The 21,348-nt window shown below is 40.4% G+C and overlaps 2 protein-coding genes across 2 annotated transcripts; one reads left to right on the top strand and one right to left on the bottom strand.

The window, feature by feature from the left end:
* Positions 1 to 2,944: 2,944 nt before the first annotated feature.
* Positions 2,945 to 9,540, bottom strand: lrrc57 (leucine rich repeat containing 57). The gene is made up of 7 exons (XM_018764110.2): positions 8,886 to 9,540; positions 8,267 to 8,396; positions 7,797 to 7,928; positions 7,368 to 7,503; positions 5,706 to 5,974; positions 5,029 to 5,214; positions 2,945 to 4,730 (listed from the first exon to the last, which is right to left on the bottom strand). The coding sequence occupies exons 3-7, from the start codon at positions 7,878 to 7,880 to the stop codon at positions 4,689 to 4,691; spliced, it is 717 nt and encodes a 238-aa protein (XP_018619626.1). The 5' UTR covers positions 7,881 to 7,928; positions 8,267 to 8,396; positions 8,886 to 9,540; the 3' UTR covers positions 2,945 to 4,688.
* A 509-nt stretch (positions 9,541 to 10,049) lies between these two features.
* haus2 (HAUS augmin like complex subunit 2) lies at positions 10,050 to 14,959 on the top strand. The gene is made up of 7 exons (XM_018764092.1): positions 10,050 to 10,610; positions 10,810 to 10,920; positions 10,999 to 11,094; positions 11,196 to 11,265; positions 11,420 to 11,552; positions 12,091 to 12,199; positions 13,636 to 14,959. Exons 2-7 carry the CDS (start codon positions 10,834 to 10,836, stop codon positions 13,753 to 13,755), a joined length of 615 nt encoding a protein of 204 aa, XP_018619608.1. The 5' UTR covers positions 10,050 to 10,610; positions 10,810 to 10,833; the 3' UTR covers positions 13,756 to 14,959.
* The last annotated feature ends 6,389 nt before the right edge of the window (positions 14,960 to 21,348 follow it).

The raw sequence follows: 21,348 nt of genomic DNA, 5'->3' as shown, positions 1-21,348 counted from the left end.
GAGAACAGGAATGGACCTCTTCACCAGACTGTAGTTTTTCCTGGTTGATGACGGTGGCTCTACCAGCCATGCGGTCAGCTCACCATGGCATTCCCAGTGGCCTGCCGCATTTCAGTGTCTGGACTGTCTTCTGCATTCAACCACCAATCTCCTCTTGACATTTCAGTGTGCCCTACTATCCCAACACTGCAGTGCTTTATGTATCAATATTATTCATACTCACTATACTTGTGAAATTAAACAGTGGCACTCCATAATGGTGTGACTGCAGAACTCCAGAAACTCCTAAAAGCTAGAATCGGTCAAAACACCTCTCCATATGTCTCTAATTTGGTGCTTGCTTGGAAGAAGTTGGGACCCACAGACCTGAAATCAGTACCTGACATAGCTGAAAAATACTTCTTTGTCAATGTGGAGGAGCTCACAACAGTTTTCTAGTTCCACCATTTTCAAAACTTGACCTCAGACAGGTCTACAGGTCCCCACCCACCCCAACAGCCTGAATCTCACTGCGACCACACCAGCTTAAGTACCTTCTTTCTTTATGATGACAGCTTATTACCTGAAATTCATGGTTCACCTATGAATTCTGGCTGTTATCACCTTACCCACAGCTAAGCAGAACTGGAACAATATGGTTATGTTGTCAAGTAGCTGACTTGCTGTCACCCTCAACTCCAAGCCCATCTGCACAGTACATCCTTGATGTTTTTGAGCCCAATTTTGTTCTCATCTCCATACACTATTCTGGGCTGCCGTCCCCCTCCAGGAGGTACAAGACTCAGAATGTGACCCAGTATGCTATCAGCTCCGTGCCTTTATTTCTTTGGACTGGCTCTCCAAAGTCTCAGTTAGTCTAGCTCCATTCCATTGTGTTAACTGCTGGATTGGAAATATTGCCTAGTGGACCAGACCTGTTCCTGTCTGCCTATGAATGCAGGTGTTACAGATAGTGGATGAGGCCGACCTGGAAATAGCAAGGATCAAACAGTGGTACTGGGATATGGTGTGGTGGTCTGGAACTATGAGGCCTACCTGGTCAGTGGCAAAACTGGGGGGCCCTGCAACCTCACCCCAGCCCTGAGACTTGCCAGCTAAGCCCTGGGACCATCTACAGCTAGATATCCTTGGAGGGTATTGTACAGGATCCGGTCCCGTAAGCATTTGCTCGCTGTGCCGTATGATTTGCACTCAAAAATTCAGAAAAAAAAAAACCTTAATTGGCAATATATAACATATTAGAATTGGTTGTGCTTTGGCATCAAACATGAAACACAATAGAACAATATAAAGACAGCGAAGGACAAGACGATAATACACTAAACGGCTTATTGAAGAGACAGATGCATTCAGGAAAGAGCTGCAGAGATGACGTGATATCTGAGTGGGACTTAAACTGATTCTGAGACGGGAGTCTGGTGAAGGGGTGATGGGACGAGTTGGATCTGAAGCAATCAAAATGGCTTGAGGTTGCCTCCACAGGATCAGATTCCATGGAGACTGTCACACACTTCCTGGAGTTCCTGTTTGTCCACTGGGGATAAACAAGCACCATCTCCACTGACAATTGTCCAAAGTATGCCTCTGCTGAAGTTGAGTCCTTCTTGACTGACCAGGGAACCCAACACACACACACACACACAGAGCTGCTTGTCCCATACGGGGTCACGGGGAACCGGAGCCTACCCGGCAACACAGGGCATAAGGCCGGAGGGGGAGGGGACACACCCAGGACGGGACGCCAGTCCGTTGCAAGGCACCCCAAGCGGGACTTGAACCCCAGACCCACCGGAGAGCAGGACCATGGTCCAACCCACTGTGCCACCGCGCCCCCGTTGAACCCAATATATTTTAACTAAATAACTATACAATCCTAAAGCAAAGGGAGACAGAGTGGCTGAACCAGATTCTCAGGAATGGTATCAGGGCCCACTTGGCTGAAGGCTCCTCTTCACAACTGTGCTGTTTTGTACCTTTCTTTACAATAGGGCCACACGACATGCTACTACTGGGAGCTCCCCAACCCAGTTAAAAGCTACAAATGGTCCTGATAGCCTACGAGCACACCCAGCTCCAACTGCTTCAGTGCTTAAACACAGCAGAGTGGTGGAACACCCGGACCAGATGAAGAAATGGTACGATAAGCTACATAGGGTTAAGCCACCAGGAACTGCTATCTAGGATTAGATCCGGATCCGACAATCCAATCGGGAGCACAAACTTCAGTCTTTCCCTCTGCAATTCCCTGAGTAACTGGGCTCGGCCACCTTCTGCCTCCATGATGGTGCCCACAAACCCTGGAGGTTCAAGTCCACTTTCCTGTGTGGGCGTCTGCACCTTCCCCACAGCCAACCAAAGTCCAGTGTAGGCCTACCCAAAATATGTCTTCTTACATTGTCAGTTGTGTTTGTTTTCTTTTCTGCTGTCATTAAACAGGAAAAAGTGAGGCTGGAAGAGTTAATTTTCTTTCAGGGTAAAATGTTATGACAGCACACTGTACCTATTGGTGTTTGAAATGCTGTTGTGTTTGTTTTGGTGACAACATGGTGTTACGGCATGTCTGTCCAGCCATTTTCAGTTAGTTATATGAGATCCAGAAAAAAAACGGCAGATGTGTACAAAACTCACCCACAAAGTCTCTGTTGACACCACTGCTTGCATGGCTAATCATAGTGACAATTTTATGTTGTTAATAAAATAACAGATTAGTTAACATATTCCCCTGTAATAAAGCCGACCTGTGGAAATTAATGTTTCTTTTTTTTTTGATTCTTGAGAGCCCATGGATCATGTAACGTTCATCAAGTCTGTAATTCTGGACACAAACTTAGAGCTGTGATGTTACCGAGTTCAGAATTTCTGTTTCATATCTTGGTCAGCTGGAAAACATGGTATTTGTTTTTTCATAAACTTTAATATCCATGCTTGTTAGAGTCAACAATCATAACAGTCATTGACATTTTCCCCTTTATTTAAGCAATTTAGAATTTTTAAAAGATTCCTTAAAAGGAATTATTTACTGAATGTGATTTTTCTGAGTTAATCCACATTTAATGAATATGTGTTGAAATTTCAGTAAATTATAAAGCGATCTGTGGCTAAAAGCACAACATAATAAAGCAAATAATTCAACTCATAATTCAAAATGCACCCTTTGCCTTTCCCCTGAAACCCGAAACTGTTCTTTTACTGTTTGCCTGGTACTCCTTTATCACAGTACATGCAACACAAGTGAATAAAATTATGAATGACATCCAGCAGAGCACATATTCCTTCTTGGTAAAATAACTGGAAGACCATGCACAGATTCCAAAATTAGAATTTTTTCTTTTAACACTCATTTTCCTTGGAGTATGGGAGTTAAGATTTTACTTTTGAGAGACTCTTTTGCACTCATTGCAATTACTAAGAGTGCAAAGGCTGTATAATCAGTGTTACTCATTAAAAAGTGAATTCTAAATTTTCGTAGACCCCGATTGCAAAAATAGCATGTTATATTTTTTCCATATAAATCCTTTAATATGTACATACATACACCAATAACTCTTGACAGTAATTTAGAACTCAAAAGCATAAATGATGGTTTGCTGGTCTGCTGCATGACATGAGCACAATATTTATTCTAGTGGTATAAAATGGCCATTATATAATACATCAGGTTCCATGTTTCTATGATTCTTATGCTACAAAAATTACTCATCTCAGCAGTATAACACTGCAATAACTGCTAAGGATGCTACCTCTTCAGTATTTTCTGATTTACATTATACTAAAAATCTTAAAGACTTACTGATAACAGCATCTGCACAATGCATATATCTTCTCTTTGAAATACAGCATTTTCTTAGTCATGCCCTCCCATCTGATATCGTATTCACATATGGTTTGTTTTTTGGTACCAATACATTTCCTTACAGATTTTGTCCAAAGTTCATCAAATAATGCATAAATTAGTGATTGGTGGTGCAACTGTAGCTCTGTGATTATTGCTGTCCAAAAGAAAACTGGCTTTCTGCTTGTTTAAAACAACTGAAAAATATTACATTCAATTGTACAACCATGTGTAGCTCTGCCTGATACCATAGTGCAAAATAATGCTTTTTGATACTTCATGAAGTATCTCAATTTTTCTATTAGATAGGCTCATAACTGATCCTGTATAAATAACAGTTATATACAGCAATTCATATTTACAGAACAATTAATTGTTGCTGTTAATTGCTGCTAAAAAAGCTATAGCCACCAAACAGACATGATGCAATAATCGTGTGTTAGATATAAAACAAACAATGCAGAACATATGTAACCAATTATAGTTTTATGTTAATTTAACATCAAAGAAAAACATGCAACATGAATTGCAATTTTCCCTGTCACTGACTAGCACATTAGTGAAACCAAATCCATATTTGGTCACAAGTGTTTTGTGAAATTCCTGTATGCTTGGGCCAATACAATTCATGCAAACACCACAGCCATGTACATGGTCCATACAGCACTGTATTACTGTGGTTTCTGTTAAAAAAATAGGCTGCAAGATAGAAGTGGAGCTGGGAGTGTATAAGCATTCTACAGGGTTTCCTTCCATAATCACTGCACAAAGCTCTGGGAATCATACAGAAAAACCCTCTGACTTTGTGCAAGGGTGCTGTATGTGGACCAGGGTCCAAAGAGACCACCTCACTTTCTCAGGTAAATTTCTTCTTGGTGGCAGTAAAGCGCTCCATGTACTGTGGAACAGAGATCATTTTTACAATCAGAAAGTTATCCCAACACCAAAATATCTGTAAGCTTTATAATCACTAAGAGTCATGAGTGGGTCTCCATTTCAAGAAGAAGAAGAAAAAAAAAAAAAAAACCACACATAAGCAGTTAAAATTCTGCTACCAACTAAATACTATGTAAGGTACACAAAATCTAACCCATTCAGTAACTTTGAATTTGACACATTACTTTGTTTTGTTGTAAAAGACATGCTCAACACTGATTAGCAGTCAGTTGGATCTCACTCCCAGGAAAGCTCCTCACCTTGTCATATCCCTCCAGGTCTCTCACCTTCTTCACCTCAAACAGATTGCCCTCTAGTGAAATGAGGGACACCTGGGAGTCAGTGAAGATAGACACAGGGATGGCAGAAAGTTCCAGGCAGTTCTCCTCCAGACGAAGAACTTTCAGTCGAGGACAACAAGACAGCTCCGGAGCCACTGCTGAGAGCTGAACCAAACAGAACACAGAGGTTCTTCCAGTGATAGAATACATCACTTGGCTTAGTATAAATATTTTCTTAACCACAAGGCAAGTCTTGGTAGTGAAATGTGCTACTGAACAAGAAAAAAAAAAAAAAAAAAAAACTGGAAAATGTCCTGTACCATCAAGCGCTGTACATCCACAGCTAGGTTTTGGAGAATTCAAACCACAAAATTCAGTGGAATTGGGAACAAACTTAATACTCAAAGGCTGAAGTCCTAAAGACTAGAATCATGCTCTAATAAATGTCTTATGAACATCTATAGTGGAAGGTCATTTTAACTGTGATCCAAGTAAATAAACTGATAGATTGAACTCTAGAAAGTATAACTTAATCAGGGCAGGTAACAGTTTATACTTACATTTTGTGGTCATGTCCGTTTTCAATGTTGTTTTCCCCATTAATCTCATGTTAAGTTCACATTTGTACTTCGGCTTTCCCGGTGAACACCACTGACCTGATTCTGGTTCAGGTTGATCTCAATGACCTGTAGAGAGGACACTTCTGCAGGTACAACACTGATGTGGTTCTTGGATAAGTCCAGGAGGTCCAGGTGACGGAGGGTGCCAAGGCAACTGGGGAATTCCCGGAAGTGGTTCCCAGAAAGGCTCAGAGCGCGTAAAGCACTCAGCTGCCCCAGTGATGCTGGCAATTGTTTGAGTTGGTTTCCGTTTAGGTTCAGGGTTTCAAGTTTCTTCAGTTTCCCAATTTCATCTGGGAGGCTTGCTGAGGAAACATGTAGACAGGAACTAAGCAAAGTTCATTAAACCAGACAAAAACTTAAATATATTGACTTTTGCATAAACCTCCTTGAATACAAAGGATCCTTGGTTTACTATGTTAATGTGTGCCAGTGATGTCCACCTTAAAGCAAAACAATAGCGAGGGTATTTTCTCATTACAAATAATGAAAAAGGTCATTAACGTAGACTGATGTGACATAATTAAATGAATGCAAAGCACGCAGACCTACTGGGCTTTTCATCCATTTTGATTGAGGCAACTTAGTTCCTCTTTGGTCAAATATTACAGATACTGGGGATGAATAAATGCTTAAGAGTTCAGGAATACTGTACAGATCTTTACTCAGTGTAAAAAAAACACAATAAAACTAACATGCTCATCCAACAAACTCTAGAGAAATGGCACACTGATGATCAACTGAGGGATGAATGGTGCACAGAATGTAAGAAAAACATGAGCTTGTACATTCTCTTCATTAATTTAACTTAGTTTATACATTTACATTTATTCATTTCCAGTTCTCGAAAGCGACATGCATCTGAGAAAAAGTGCATTACGTCAAACGAGACCTAGATGCAGACACGTGATGCTCGAGTAGTCATTTTGTCACACACCACTGTATAAACCAGTATACCTTACATCAATAGCTGTATGTAGCCTTTTACGTGATAATGTTAATAATGGAAATTTACATTTCTGTCATTATTCTCATCTATTTTATTAATTTGTTTAATAATCTCTTACAGGTGCTGTATTTGGATAAAGAATTTTAGAATGCTATACATACATTACAGCAGGATAGTCAATCAAATTCAGTAGTAGAACAAGGCAAAAACAAAGGTTTCTACTTGTTTAAAAAAAAAAAAAAACAACAGTAGTGCACCACAAAAGACATGTAGTGGTATAATATTTTCTTCAAGATGACTAATTATAAAAGCCAATTGTTCTTTTCAATTTTGAAATAAAAACATCTTCTAAAATTCAACTTCAAATTAAATGCATCCCACTGTGAGACATTTTCTATCCTTTTACAGCTCCAGTAACATCTCTGTTAAAGTGAGGTACAGGAGACACGATCAAAAAAGTGACACATCTGCTAAACAATGGATAGCGGATATCCTGTGCAAGCTGTTGACATTATTTTACAGTATAATCAGTAAAATCATTTTGAAAAAAAAATTGTCTACATGAAATTAGGACATTAACAGATCTGATGTGACATCTTTCTGCATTTTGTGAATGTATGCTACTAGTGTGCAATCAACTTGAAAATGTGTAATAAATAATACTGTAAATGTAAATCATAGCATAGTTGCTACAAAAACATCTTTCACTTGCTTGAAGCAAAAAAAAAAAAAAAAAAAACACCACCTACTGAGTTTGTTACAGTTTATGCTGAGACTCTTCAGCTGGAGAAAGCTGCCTATGAACGATGGCAAAACTTCAATCTTGTTATTGGATAAATCCACAGTCCGGAGGTTTCCAGCGAGTTTCTGAAGTTCCTCAGGGAACTATAATACAGCACAGATGGACTACATCCAGTTCAAACATATTTCCAACCCTACAATTAAACATAATGTCCAGTAGACATCAAGAGCTGCATTTCATGCAGAACAAAGGAAGCCAAGTAGTTTATTTCAGACAGAAACTGACGTGTTAGCACAACGACCCAATGATTTAAAATTTTTTTTTTTAAATTTTTCATACATGACATTCGGAGAGAGTTTCCAGACAGCAATCTTCATGTTCAGAATTATGTAAAGAAAATACTTATGGATGCAACTGCAAGGTTTTTGACTCTGACCTCAGGAAGGCCTTTTCCCGTCAGCTGGAAAACTCCGGTCTTCTGAGCGGTCTCCAGGTGAGCTTTGAGAGCACTGTTTCCCATTGCAAGACCACCTTCTGCTGCAGCCTTGAGGAACTCCCACTACAGGAGCTGTTGGGGAAATCACAGAATCACTGCAGTCACTGCAATCCACTCTGACCCACTCTGTGCCACTCCGAATGTTTGAGTCCACTCTGATCGCTGCAATCCCCTTAATTCACTCCATATACTTAATGTATCATTTACTTATTTTTCTACTAATTAATTGCTGTATCTTTAACGTATGTCTGCATGTATAGATGTGTGTAACTATGTTGTATAATGTATTATTTTGCAACAGAATTTCCCCTGGGATAATACAGTTTCATGAATTAATTCACCCATTCACTCTGACATCTCCAATCACTGCATTCTGTGAACCACTCCTACCCACTGCAATCCACTCTGACCTGCTCTGATCACTGTGATCCACTCCAACCACTGCAGTGAACTCCAACCTGTTCTGATCACTGCAATCCACTCCAGTCATTCGCAGCTCTTCAGCACTGGGCTCCCACTGCACTGGCCACCTTCTGGGAGCTGGTAACAAAACAGCAATAAAAAAAAAGTGTTCGTATAAGCAATACATATTTAACACAGGTGTCCACAAATATGGCTTTACACGGACTGTTAAAGCAGCTGTCACATGTTGTACCCACGTGCTGGATTATTACTAGTAATACTCGTTAAACTTTCACAAGTTAAAGGACACTGCTGCAAAAAACATATGGCAGGCTAATTCGCACAGTGGGTCGGGGTGGAAGCAGCCTCTTCAGTATTTATGACGTATATAACAATGAAGTTTAAAAGAAAAGACAAGTACAAGTACAAAATTCACGGAACAGCATCGTGCCACTCCGGCAGTTACGACAGCAATGTGCTATTTCAGCAACACGAAGTCCCTATCTTCCCGCATGTCACATACACACCTGGCCTGACTGAACGTAACACAAACCCTGCACAAACTCAGCCACACGTTAGAGTCTCAGTGAGTCACGTGAGAGTCAGTCAGCCCCGCGCTTTACTTACCTCAGCACTCTTATAAGTCCACCTCATTAATTATTCAAAAACAAAATTAACTGATGTATATCCACCTTTCCCGGCGTTTCTTACGTGACTGTAATTGTAAATTGTAAACAAAAAGAAAGAAAGAAAAGAACGCTAGACGCTTATTTAACCGGACGGAAAACAAGAAGGCTTCCCTTGCTGACGTAACACGACGGGAAAACGCTCCGAATCGCGTGGCTCTGCAATGCGCTTCTCGAAACCTCATTCGTCCTCTCAACTTGGGGGCGGGCTGTTATTTACTTATTTATTTATATTTAAAGGGGATATTTCTGACTCCACCAAGAATGTGAAAGTGCAGTTTACCGCTGTATATAAGAGCGAACGTGTGGTATGTATGGCGGCACAGCGGGTGGCGAGTGTAGCTTCGACTCCTGCTCAGCCCATGTGGCGTTTGCGTGTTCTCCCGCGTTTGCTCCCACGCGGTTCAAAAACATGCAATCCGGTTGAACTGGGCATGCTCACCATATATGGAAAGGACCGTCCCACACAGCCTTGCTTTGCACCCTCACTAGAAGAAGCAATTATATAAAGTCGGGGAGGGCTGTTGTGTTCATTCGTTTTTTGATTCGAAATTGAAAAACAAATGCGAATTACAATGCCTTCATTTGTGTTTTTATTTAATATTGAAAGCAGAAAAATGAGAAAAACGGCTTTTATCGTTTAGACTGTGGGAAGAAACCCACGCAGACACGGGGAGAACATGTAGACTCCACACAGACTGAGCAGGGATCAAACCCACGTCCTATCACACCACCCAGGTGAGACTGCAGCGTTCCTCGACTCGAGTCGCTGTGCCACCGTGCCGCCCGTTCTATGTTCGAAACTATACATGAGGCATCTTTTAAATATTTTACATTTTGAGTAAAACATGATTTTGAAACAAAATTAATTCATAACTTGTTTTTCATTTTTAAAACAAAAAACAAATGAAGGCAACCTACACGGAATATATAGATAGTCGCGCGCAGCACCGTGGGATTGGATGGGCCGAAGAAGAAGGGAACAGAGACAGCGTTCATCGCGAACGTTATTGCACAACAGCACACATGTGAAATGATGCTCTCGGTCCGAGGACCCCGTTTCCTCCAGGACCAGCGCCTCCAGCCAGCCTTCTCTTCAATTTGTTTAATTTCTGTTAGGAGTTTATTCAGTTTACTTCAATTTATTTTTAAAGAGCGCTCTTCTCACAAAGTAATAGATACTAAGTGTTGAACAATGGATCAGAGGCATAATACAAATAAAAGGCTGAATATAGATTAAATTACTATAATAACTTTGTAATTATTAAAGAAAGTAAGCCAAATGGCCACGCAGGAAGGGAGAAAAACGAACTCTGGGTCCAAATACTACTAGTGACCCCCGCATTGTACATTTAAAATACTTTTAATAGTAAGTTCATAGCTATTTATAACATTATTGCTATCTGCTAATAAGTTGAGGTAGTAAGTTAACTAACGTAAACATTTTAGGCTATGTGGGAAAACATACGGCAGACTGAACTTTGAACGTGGTGTTTAAGATCATTTTGTTTATCGTCTCTGCATGCGACCATACGAGTGTGAACAGGCGCATGTCGATGACGTACTTCCGAGGCGCGGAACAGAGGCGGGCTGCTTTTGAAATTCCTGAAAGGCCTCTGACGACGACGGGACACGGAGACATTTTCAGGAGTGGGCAGTATTTAATGTATGTTTTTATTGTATCTAACGAAAAGTAATTCAAGTGTTCGAAGTCAGTTTTTACTTGTATTTCCATTTGCTTAGTTGGATTGCTTCGAATCTTTCGTCACGTCTATGTATTTTCTGTTGTGCTTGGGGTACATGATGATTGATATTCATTGATCATCATCATGTACCTGCTGCTCACGTTTATTTTGTCATGAAAGGCTCAACGTTCTTAGCCGAAAAAAATGAATCCGTGGGACCTTGTGCCCTACACGGTGACACCTGCTGCCCAGGTGCTGGCCAGATGTATTGCCTCAGGTGTTCTATCCCAGGTGAGACGACTCGGGAGCACCGTCGAAAAACATTGAAAAACGGAAGATTAAACTCTTCTCGCGTTTCTGCGTTTTCAGGAACATTTGGAAGCAGTTCCTAGAGAATCCAATGTGTTTTCTCAACAACTTCTTGTGTCTGAACAAGTTATAGCTGTGGAGAGGGAGAATGACAAGGTAAGCCAAAAGCAAAATCCTTTCACACAGTACTTTTTGCACCTTGGTGTCAAACTCATAAAACTGGTCATTCATATAGTTACTGGGAAATCATGTTTTAGAAAAACCTGGAGGTGGATTTGTTGAAGCTAGAGAAAAGGTGTGCAGATGTCACTCACAGCTTCTATCTGAGTAAGTGTGCTCTTGTTTATGATGTGTAACATTAGTTTTCTGGTTCAAATGAACAGAATCTCTGGAAGTCTTCTTGCTAAACAGGGCCAAACATTCAGTAAGTTGCAGAGAAAATGTACTGCAGCCCAGGTCGCAGGCATTGCTGTGTTTGCAGGTCAGAAGTTCACAGCTCTGCAGGAGTCTGCTCGTCACCTCCAGGAGATATTGCGGGAGCAAACAAGCTTGCGTCAGAGGCTCATGAAGCCACTGTGCCAGGAGAATCTACCTATTGAGGCCAACCTGCAGAGGTGAGAACAACTAAAGTCTTTCAGACCCATCTTCTCAAAAGAGCACTTCATTTCAGACAAAGGTAGCTTATGTGTGTGTGTTAACCCTCTGCTTAATTGTACTTATGAAGTGGTATTGGATCTTAACAAAATATAATGAATGCACACTGTGTTTATTTTCTTTTGGAAATGTGGTCAACTTCAGCACAAGTATTTAGTACAGGAAAAAATTAAAAGTATACAAAGTCAAAAGAAATCTTTAAGATACAGTTTAAGAGACGTATTTGACAAAAGTAGACTTAGTTGTACAGATGTAGCCTGGAGCAACATGACTAACACTACATTAGTAATCCTGGTTGAGGTGAATAGGTGAGTGTATCTGATGTTGAAAAACCCCAAACACTGAATGACCACAGGTTACGTAAAGGATGATGTATCCAGGTTCGTTGCAAGATGTGCCATATAAATGAAGTAAAAGTTGTTGTTTTTTTCTGTTGAAGTTTTCAAAACTAAATCTATTCATTACATTAAAGGAGCATTTTTAAAATATTTTTCCAAGGTATGTGGTTGAGCTCATGGATATGGTAGTAGACTTCGTTGAGAATTTGGAGAGGAAGATGAAAGCCACCCATTCCATCCCCATCATCAGCCAGTCTATGACCAATCTGGTAAGACCTAAAAATGGCTTTAAGGAATGAAGAGCTGCTGTAATTATTTTTTTTGATGATGTAGGTTCTCACAGAGAAGCATAAAGCTTTTCTGAAAAAAACTAAGAACCCCTCCTAGAAAAACAAACAAAAAAAAATTGCAGAAAATTTTTCACCCAATATATGCACTGAAAATTGATTACTGTCACATTAACTAAATCATAAAATTGTAATATTTTATTTTTAACTTTTAATTAGGAAGTGTTATTTTCAAAGCAACCTTGTTGATGTCTAAAGGGGTTAACTTGTTACTATATGTGAAATCACCCCATTGGGTGAGGTGGTGATGTGAAGTGATTGAATTTCTATTATTTTTTTAGGTTAGAAAAAATGGGTTCCTGCATGATAAATGTCACTTAAAACTAAAATGCTGAAATAGAAGCAATCCTGTGATGGACTGGTGTCCCAAACCACAAGAGAAACACTTATGCTTTATTTTGAATAATCGTACAGATTAAACTCATACTTGCAGTAAAATCTTTTTCATTCAGTAGTATCTTCCTGTTTCTCATCATGTTTAATGCACTTATTGATTTATAATTTGTCTTTTAATGTTACTTTATATTCTTTTCTGTTTAATCCTATACCCTTTTCTGATGGTGCAGCAGGTGGTGCTGCAGCCTCACAGTGCCTGGGCTGTTCAGGTGTAGGTTTGCATTCAGCTCAATCTCTGTGGACTTTGCATGTTATCCCTGTGCATACATGGGTTTCCTATATACCCTTCAGGTGAACTAGTGATGCTCAGTTGCCTGTAGTATGTGATTTTGTGAGTGAATGTATGTGTAGCTGCCCTGCGATGGGCTGGGATCCCATTCAGTGTGTATACTTTCTAGTGTAACACCCAGTGGTTTTGGGATAGGCTCAGGATCACCGCAACCCTGACAAGAATAACTGGTTAGTGAGTGAGTGAATATATCCTGTTATGATTTTGTAATCCTTTAGGAGACATTTTTAATTTCAGTCATGGATATTTATGGTATGATCACAAGATCATTGATTGTCTTTTACTATGTGGTCAAAAGTCAGTGTTTACTTAGCAGACACTTTCCTCCAATGAACTCTATGTAGTTAACAGCCCACACACCTCATTCACCAGTGTGACTTAAGCTACTAGATACACTATTTACAGTGAGTCACTCATCCATACATCAGTGGAACACACTTTCTCAATTGCTCACACACTATGGGTGAACCTGAACAGCATGTCTTTGGACTGCGGGATGAAACCCTTGCAGACACAGGGAGAACATGCAAACGCCACATAGGCTGAGCGGGGATCGAACCTACATCCTCTCACACCACCCAGACAGGAGCACTACATGCTGTGCTACCATGCTGATCACCTTGCTGTTAAATAATTTTGATTGTTTATTTTTATATGCCTTTTTTTTTTTTAGTCTCATTCTCTGACCCAACTTCTGACCCAGGTGGCAGATGTGGAGGAGCTGTCTAGACAAGTTTTACAGTGGAAGGACTACCAACACAATATAATCTCAAATAATAACAAATTTGACTGAAACAGGGGAAGATTTTCTAGTTCACTTTTTCTCCCTAAATACATGTTGCTTTTAAATACAACAGTGAATGTTTTCCATATGTGGTTTTTTCCCCCAAAATCTCTTCAAAGGTGAATATTTCAATACATTTGTCATTTTTGGCCAAAAATAGTTTATTTCCTGGAAAGGACACCCATTACTTTTTCTTAGCCATTGTTCAAAATTTGATGTTTCCACACAGAGACAGAGTGTAGTGAACTAATTTTGTCAAGTTATCCTTAACATCCAATTGATCAGTTAACATTCTTCATTGTACAAATTTCATCAAACCGTTAAACTGAGTAGGTTTCTCAGCAATTTTGATCCAGTACCTTTCAAGATGGAAAAAGCTCTTAAGTTTTACAGAGATTGCTGGAGCAAGTGTCCTCAATCCTGTTAGCAGCACCATTTTTGTTATGTACAACCTCTGCATCTCTGGGGAAGGAAACAGCTCTACAGCTGAAGCAAGTATCTTTAAAAAGCTGAGATATAAAAGGAGTGTTTCTGTTCAGTATGGACAGAACTGTATGACACCATAGTTTTCTTTACTATAATTATGTGAAGTTCATTTTTTGTATTTTTGCTTATTATTTAATAAAGTCAGTATCAACAGTCTGTGCAGTACTCAGCACATTGCCACGTGCAATGACCTCAGCATCATGAAGGACTTCTCTGCCCACACCCCTTTGAGTGCAGAACAGAGAGCCACCTTCTTGGATTCGTCAACAGGATTCACAAGTATGAAGGGGAGAGGGTGGCAGCATAAGTGGAGTGTTTTAGATAGAAGACATAGTTGGGAAGTTGATTGTTGTCATTTCCCACCTTAGGAAGGTAATGCATTTCTGAAAAACTCCTCATATTGCGAACTCTCAATTTGAAAACATAATTAAGATTCAATGCTGAAAGCTTTTATATGTTCCAGAGCTCTAGAAGTGAAACTCATTTAGGCTAAAATGTCAAATACTATTAAAATGGACAAAAATATTAACTATTAAATATCATAATACAACATAACATAGCAGATTCTCTCGTTAATATCACTTAATATTGTCTGGCTGTCTTCCTGCAAGCGCAGGAAGCGTTCAGCTCATTTGTAGTCGTGTACCATACACCTAACAAATGCTGACAAACAAAATATATGTACAGCACAGCACAGGGCCAAAATAATGTACAGATACACAGTATACCAAAAAAACCTAACATGTCCACATACATAGAATTTATGAGAGGTATGTGGACATGTTAGGCACAGCACTTTATAATAACTTCCAGAAGGGTGTCTAGATATGTACAATATTCAATGTTTGTTTAATAATTGAGCTTTGGATGCAAGAGGCAAAACAGCAACAACAAATGTATAATGAAATCTATATATGTAAACAATGCAAAATTATTTGCATTCATTGAACAAGTGCACATGGTGTCTATTCTGCCCTTGCTACACATCCCTGCATATAGCGACACATGCAGCAAAAACTCCTAAAATATCCAAGACAGGAAATGACAATGCATTTATTGGAAGTATCATGAAACTGTTGGACAAAAAAATAACATACAGCACTGTATAGAAGTCTTAGGCACTTAGATCTTTCACAAAAATTTTTAGATGTTATTTAATGCCTTCTGCATTAGTGCCAATGAGAAAGAGCATATTTTAGATTTCCAAGCATTCCTTTTGCAAAAAGTTACAGTATTAGAGTAAGGGTTCTGTATGTTGTTAAAGTACACACACAGTCTGAAACCGCTTATCCCAAGCAGGATTGTGGCAAACAGGAGCCTAACCCTGAGCGGGATGCCACTCTGTCGCATGGCACCCCAAGCAGGACTCAAACCCCAGACCCACCAGAGAACAGACACAGGCCAAACTTGCCATGCCACTGCCCCTTCTTTATACATACACAAATAGATAAAAGAATAGTGCTTGTCTACAGGAGTCTCTTAAATCCAGTTAATGTAAAGTCAAAAATATACATTCTGCTGAATAAATATGAATGTTCATATCACAGTATTGCAGCAGCATTGTTTATGCACAAATGACACCAAATATCTAAATATTTCCAGACACACTTCGCCCATGATCTCTTAAATTCATGTAAGATGTAATGTTCATGCACGCTATAACTTCAAGATCATGCACGGATAAACCTTTATGCAGGTACTCCTGTAATGTAATGTAAATATTTATATGTATCTCAAAAAAATATTACTAGGAAGGTGATCAGGTATCACGGATATTCTGATAAAGTTTTATGCAGCTACTTGTGTGATGAACATTGGTTGATATGGTAGTGTTCTCCCCGTGTCTGCGTGGGTTTCCTCCAACATTCCAATGACGTGCTGTTCAGATTCACTCATAGTGTGTGAGTGACAGAGAGAGTGTGTTCCACTGATGTATGAAAGAGTGCCCCATTGTAGGTATTATATCTAGCAGTGTAAGTCACCTTAGTGAATAAGGTGTGTGGGCTGATAACACTACATATGGTTTCATTGGAAGTCGCTTTGGAGAAAGGCATCTGCTAAATACATAAATAAATGTAATGTACGTATCACGTGTCTGCATCCAAGTTTCTCTTCCTGCTAATGTAATGCACACATTGTATTTTCTATGAGATGTACTTTGCTTTGGAGAAAATTGCTAAATGAATAAATGAAAATGTAAATATAAACTCAATGTTTTCAACTAATCCTATTTACGAAATGCATATGTTTCAGTAGAAAACAAGATACTCACAGATATTTTCTCTGGAAGAACACTTAAGGTTGAGTATGCCAAAAGAATCTATCCATTAGAACTTGAGTGCTTCACCAGCGGGTTCCCAGGTTGCCGCCCTGGCTGGCACCAACAAGCTTTTGGCCACAGCTGTGCCTGGCTGCTTCCACAATGGAGGTTTTGAACAGGGTCCATTCAGACTCCATGTCCCCTACCTCCTCCGGGACATGGGAGAAGCTCACCCGGAGGTGCGAGTTAAAATCATTCTGGACAAGGTCCTCCGACAGTCCATCACACCTTCATTAAATGTCTGGGCCTACTGGGTGTGCCCATCAGTTTTCCCCGCCATCTGATCCAACTTGCCACCAGATGGAGATCGGTTGACAGCTCAGCACCTCTCTTCACCCGAGCGTTCAGAACATGTGGCCTCAAGTAAGATGAAATGACTACAAAGTCGATCATTGACCTTTGGCCCAAGGAGCTCTGGTACCAGGTACACTTATGAGCATCCTTGTGTTCAAACATGGTGTTTGTTATGGACAAACCATGACTAGCACAGAAGTCCTATAACCATTCGGGTTCAGATTGGGCAAGCCGTTCTTGCCAATCACCCCCCCCCCCCCCCCCCCCCACCAGATTTTCCAGCCATTGCCAATGTGAGCATTGAAGTCCCCCCAGCAGGACTATGGAATCTGTAGGTGGGGCCATGTCCAGAACCCTATCCACCCTCTCCAAGAAGGTCGAATACTCTGAACTGCTGTTTTGTGCATAAGCACACACAACAGTCACAAAGTTTTTCTCTCTGTGACCCTAAGTCTCATTGAGACAACCGTCTCATCCACCGGGATAAACTCCAACTGTATGGCAGCCAGCCGGGGGCTTGTGAGTATCCCCACACCCACTCGGCACCTCTCACCCCGTGCAACTCCTGAGTAGGAGAGGGACCAACCCCCCTATCGAGGACTTTGGTTCCAGAGCCAACATTGTGAATTGAAGTGAGCCCAACTATATCTAGTTGATATTTCTCAACTTCCCAAACCAGTTCCTGCTCCTTCCTCCCCAGTTTAAACAGATAACAGTAGATAAATAGAATAAAAATTAAGCAGTGTTCAGCTTTCACAGCTCTGGGGAAGGAGCTGTTTTTCATTCTTGTGGTATGTGAGTGAATTGTCCTGTATCGTTTTACAGAGCGGAGCAATCTGAAGAGGTGGTGTGCAGGGTGAGTGAAGTCCTTGATAATTTTTGAGACTCTGCTCTGACATCTGGACAGAAAAATGTCCTCGACTACCAGTAGCTGTGTGCCAGTCATGTTCTGAACTGACCCGTTGCAGAGCCTTCTATTCTGCAACTGGCGTACCATGCTGTTATGCAGTACATCTTCCACTGTACATTGGTAGAAATTCATGAGAAGATCCTGGGGCAATTTCGCTCTCAGTCTTCTCAAGAAATAGAGGCATTTCTTGTGCCTTTCCAATGACAGCAGAGGTGTGATACAACATCTATAAAGACTTAAACTAGGCCACTGGGTCCTCCAACCAACACTGGGGGATAGGACAGTGTTTGTGGCATTGCAGTTGGATTAGGGTTCAATCCCCATTTAGTTTGTATGAAATTTGCATGTTCTCCATGTGCTTGTCTGTGTTTCCTCCCAAAGGTCAATATTAGACTCTGCATTGTTTATCATGTGTGTATTACATTGATCTGCTGTATAGATGATTGAAGAACTTGTTTACTGTAGTGTATATAACACTGTCATTTTGGATGATGGTGTCAGCTAAGTAGTAGTTGATAATCATTGTATGAAATCATTTTGGAGAAATGCATCTACTAAATATGGGTGGCACATGTACTGCTGCAGCTTCACACTGTCAGGGTGGTGTGAGAAAGCATGGGTTCAATCCATACTCAGTCTGTGCAGAGTTTGCATGTTCTCCTCATGTCTTGGGTTTCCTCATGCAGTTCAGATGAATAAATTCTGCATAGTGCAGGTGTGGCAATCCTGTGGTGTATGAGCTTCCCATCTAGAGTGTACCTTCCCTGAGCCTTGTGCCCGGTGCTTTTAAATAGGCCCCAGTTCACCATGACCCTGCTCAGGATTTGCAGTAATTGAAACTGGATGGATGAATCCACTGAATGTATAAATTTATTTCTCTGCTCAACTGTCACAAAGTGGGCAAAATCAAAATTTGGTCCATGTAAACCCAAAGAAATTCTTCAGTCAAAGTAGGTATCTCAGGGTATGACAAGTTTTCATATGAGGGATAAACATTAAGTTAAATGGAATGGGTAATGTAAAGATGCCATCTTGGGTTTTTATACTCTGTCTGACTGGAGTGTGACCAGAGCTAATCCAGAGGCCTTAGTATTCTCCTCCCATTGTCCTGGCGCACACTTGAGCACAAGGGTGGTGAAATGTGTCCATTGTGTTTTACATTGGTGACTATTCACTAATAGGAGAGAAGGAGCTTGGGGTCTGAACTTCAACAATGAGCTGCTTCCTCTGCCGGCTTACATCCTACCACCAAAAAAGTGAATTGTCCAATTTGATGAACAGTTTCCGATTAGTGGATGGCCTCCTGGGAGGTGAATAATTTTGGTTCCGGAGAGTTTGAGTTGTCAGTGGTGATCTGTCATCCAAGCAAGGGTGTCTGAGAGGCAAGCTGCAATACAAGAAGATACATCTGTGGCTACAGGGGGGAAATGAAGAAGAGCTGGGTATCATTGGCATAGCAGTCATAGGAGAACGAGTGAGATTCAATGACAGAGCCAAAGGAAAACATGCGAATCGAGAAGAGTAAGAGGCCCAGCATTGAGGCCTGGGGAACACTAGTTGAGAGAGAGACTGAAGGGAAGACAGATGAGATCTACCTGGTTGGTAAGACTCAGTAACATACTTGGTCATCAATCATACATTTTATGGTACCAGTTCACTGAAGACTAGAAATATGTAACAATTTACAAGTACTTAACAAACTGGAGCTTAACCCGGTAACACAGGGTACAAGGACACAGCCTGGATGGGACGCCAGTCCGCCACAAGGAACCCCAAGGAGGACTCGAACCCCAGACCCACCAGAGAGCAAGCCCCGGCCAAACCCATTGTGCCCCCCCCCACCCCCTTAATGAAACACTGTTAATAGAAATTTAGAAGCCAGCAGTTGCATTTACATTTCAAGTAACATGGTGATGTGGGATAATTAGAGGTAAGAAGTATGCTTGTCATTTTAGTGTAAACTATTTTTAAAATACTTATGTTTGCTTCCATATTCTGTTTTTCAATTCAATTTATTTTTATAGAGCGCTCTTCTTACACAATAACATAAGCATAAGGCAAGAAAAACAAATACATCAGATAAGAAACAATGAAGACAGTTGTTACTACTATCATAATATAGTACTTTTATAAAGCTATAACTATGCCTACTGGCCATGGAAGAAAGGAACAAAAACTCCCAACTGAAAATCAAGGGAGAAAAAAAAAAAAAAACCTCTGGGGGACCAAGGGCCAGTGGCTGCCCACACCTGGGCATTCTAGCTTAAGTAACAAGTCTATCCAGTTAAGTAACAATGATATTGTTGCTATATGGTATCTTGAATCCCCAGCGCAGCATGGCATGGCTTGGCCATCATGGAAGTTGGTCGTCAGCTTGGAATTTGTCTGTCACCACTGGCTGGCCTCCTCAAGTCTTCTGTAGTGAGACAATGCTCAACAAGAAGAAAGAACAGTTAGTAATTTGTAACTTAAACATGTCAATTTAATATGCGTTGGTATAAAGGTGGTAAAAACAAACACAGTCAAAAGGAATTACATTTCAAGGTGAAATGCCTGAGTGAACATGTAAGTCTTTAATCTGGATTTGAAGACCGAAACAGACAGGGCATTTCTGACAGTAACTGGTAGAGTATTCCGCAGTTTAGGTGCTCTATAACTAAAGGGGCAACCTCCTACTGAGGTCTCATTGATCACAGATGCCATACCATTAAAGTAACAACAATTTTATTGAAAACAAAATAGGCAAGAATGCCAGGCAGTCATCACATAATATATATCATACAATTGGACCAAAAATTTTTATTTTTCTTTACTTAAAAAGATGATCGTCAATAATAATAAAACACTTTAACCCAAGCCAAATACAAAAAGAAACACTGTGTTACAAAAGAAAGTAATGCCTGTGAGCCATGGGCCCTTGCTCCAGCAGCAATACATAGATCTCCCATTCATTGTGTGTGTGTCTCTTTAACTAGTGACCTAATACAGCCTTTTATAGCACTAACACTGCCCTTTGGCTACACTATATCAGCCTCAACAACTAATTCCAAAATACATAAAAACGTTTATCCCATTACACAGCAAAACACCCCTGTCAAGTTGGTTCTGCCCTAGGACTCCCACCTAGAAATAACCTGAGTGTTCATGTCTCCTGGTTTGTAATACAAGCTAACCAGCACAACAAAGATGTTAAATTGCTGAATGCCAGCATGGTAAGCAAAGAGATTACAGAAATGATTTTTTAAAATCTGCAATAATGTGTTTACTTTTAACCATCAACTGCATGTTGTCATTCTTCTTTATTGAAAGAAATGTTAATAGTTAATGACAAACAGATACTGGTAGACCTTTCCTGGCACCCAACCTGGTTTAAACAGAAAGAGAAATGGTGCAATGGACCAAAAATGAAGTGTCACAGCTCAAAGTGAAATGCATGTGAACAGACAGCAGCAGCAAGTTTCAGTGTTTCATCAATGGCATTTTTGCTGGCATCCTGCTCAGTCTTTGCTACCAGCATGCCTCTCACAGCTCAGTATGTGACAGTGCTGCTTGAAAGTATGTGAATCCCTTGTGTCCCTGACTTTTACCAAAT

This window comes from Scleropages formosus, chromosome 15 (genome assembly GCF_900964775.1).
Source record: "Scleropages formosus chromosome 15, fSclFor1.1, whole genome shotgun sequence".
NCBI classification, from domain to species: domain Eukaryota; kingdom Metazoa; phylum Chordata; class Actinopteri; order Osteoglossiformes; family Osteoglossidae; genus Scleropages; species Scleropages formosus.
The sequence above is the reverse complement of the archived record's forward strand: the minus strand, read 5'-3'. Positions and strand labels throughout refer to the sequence as shown.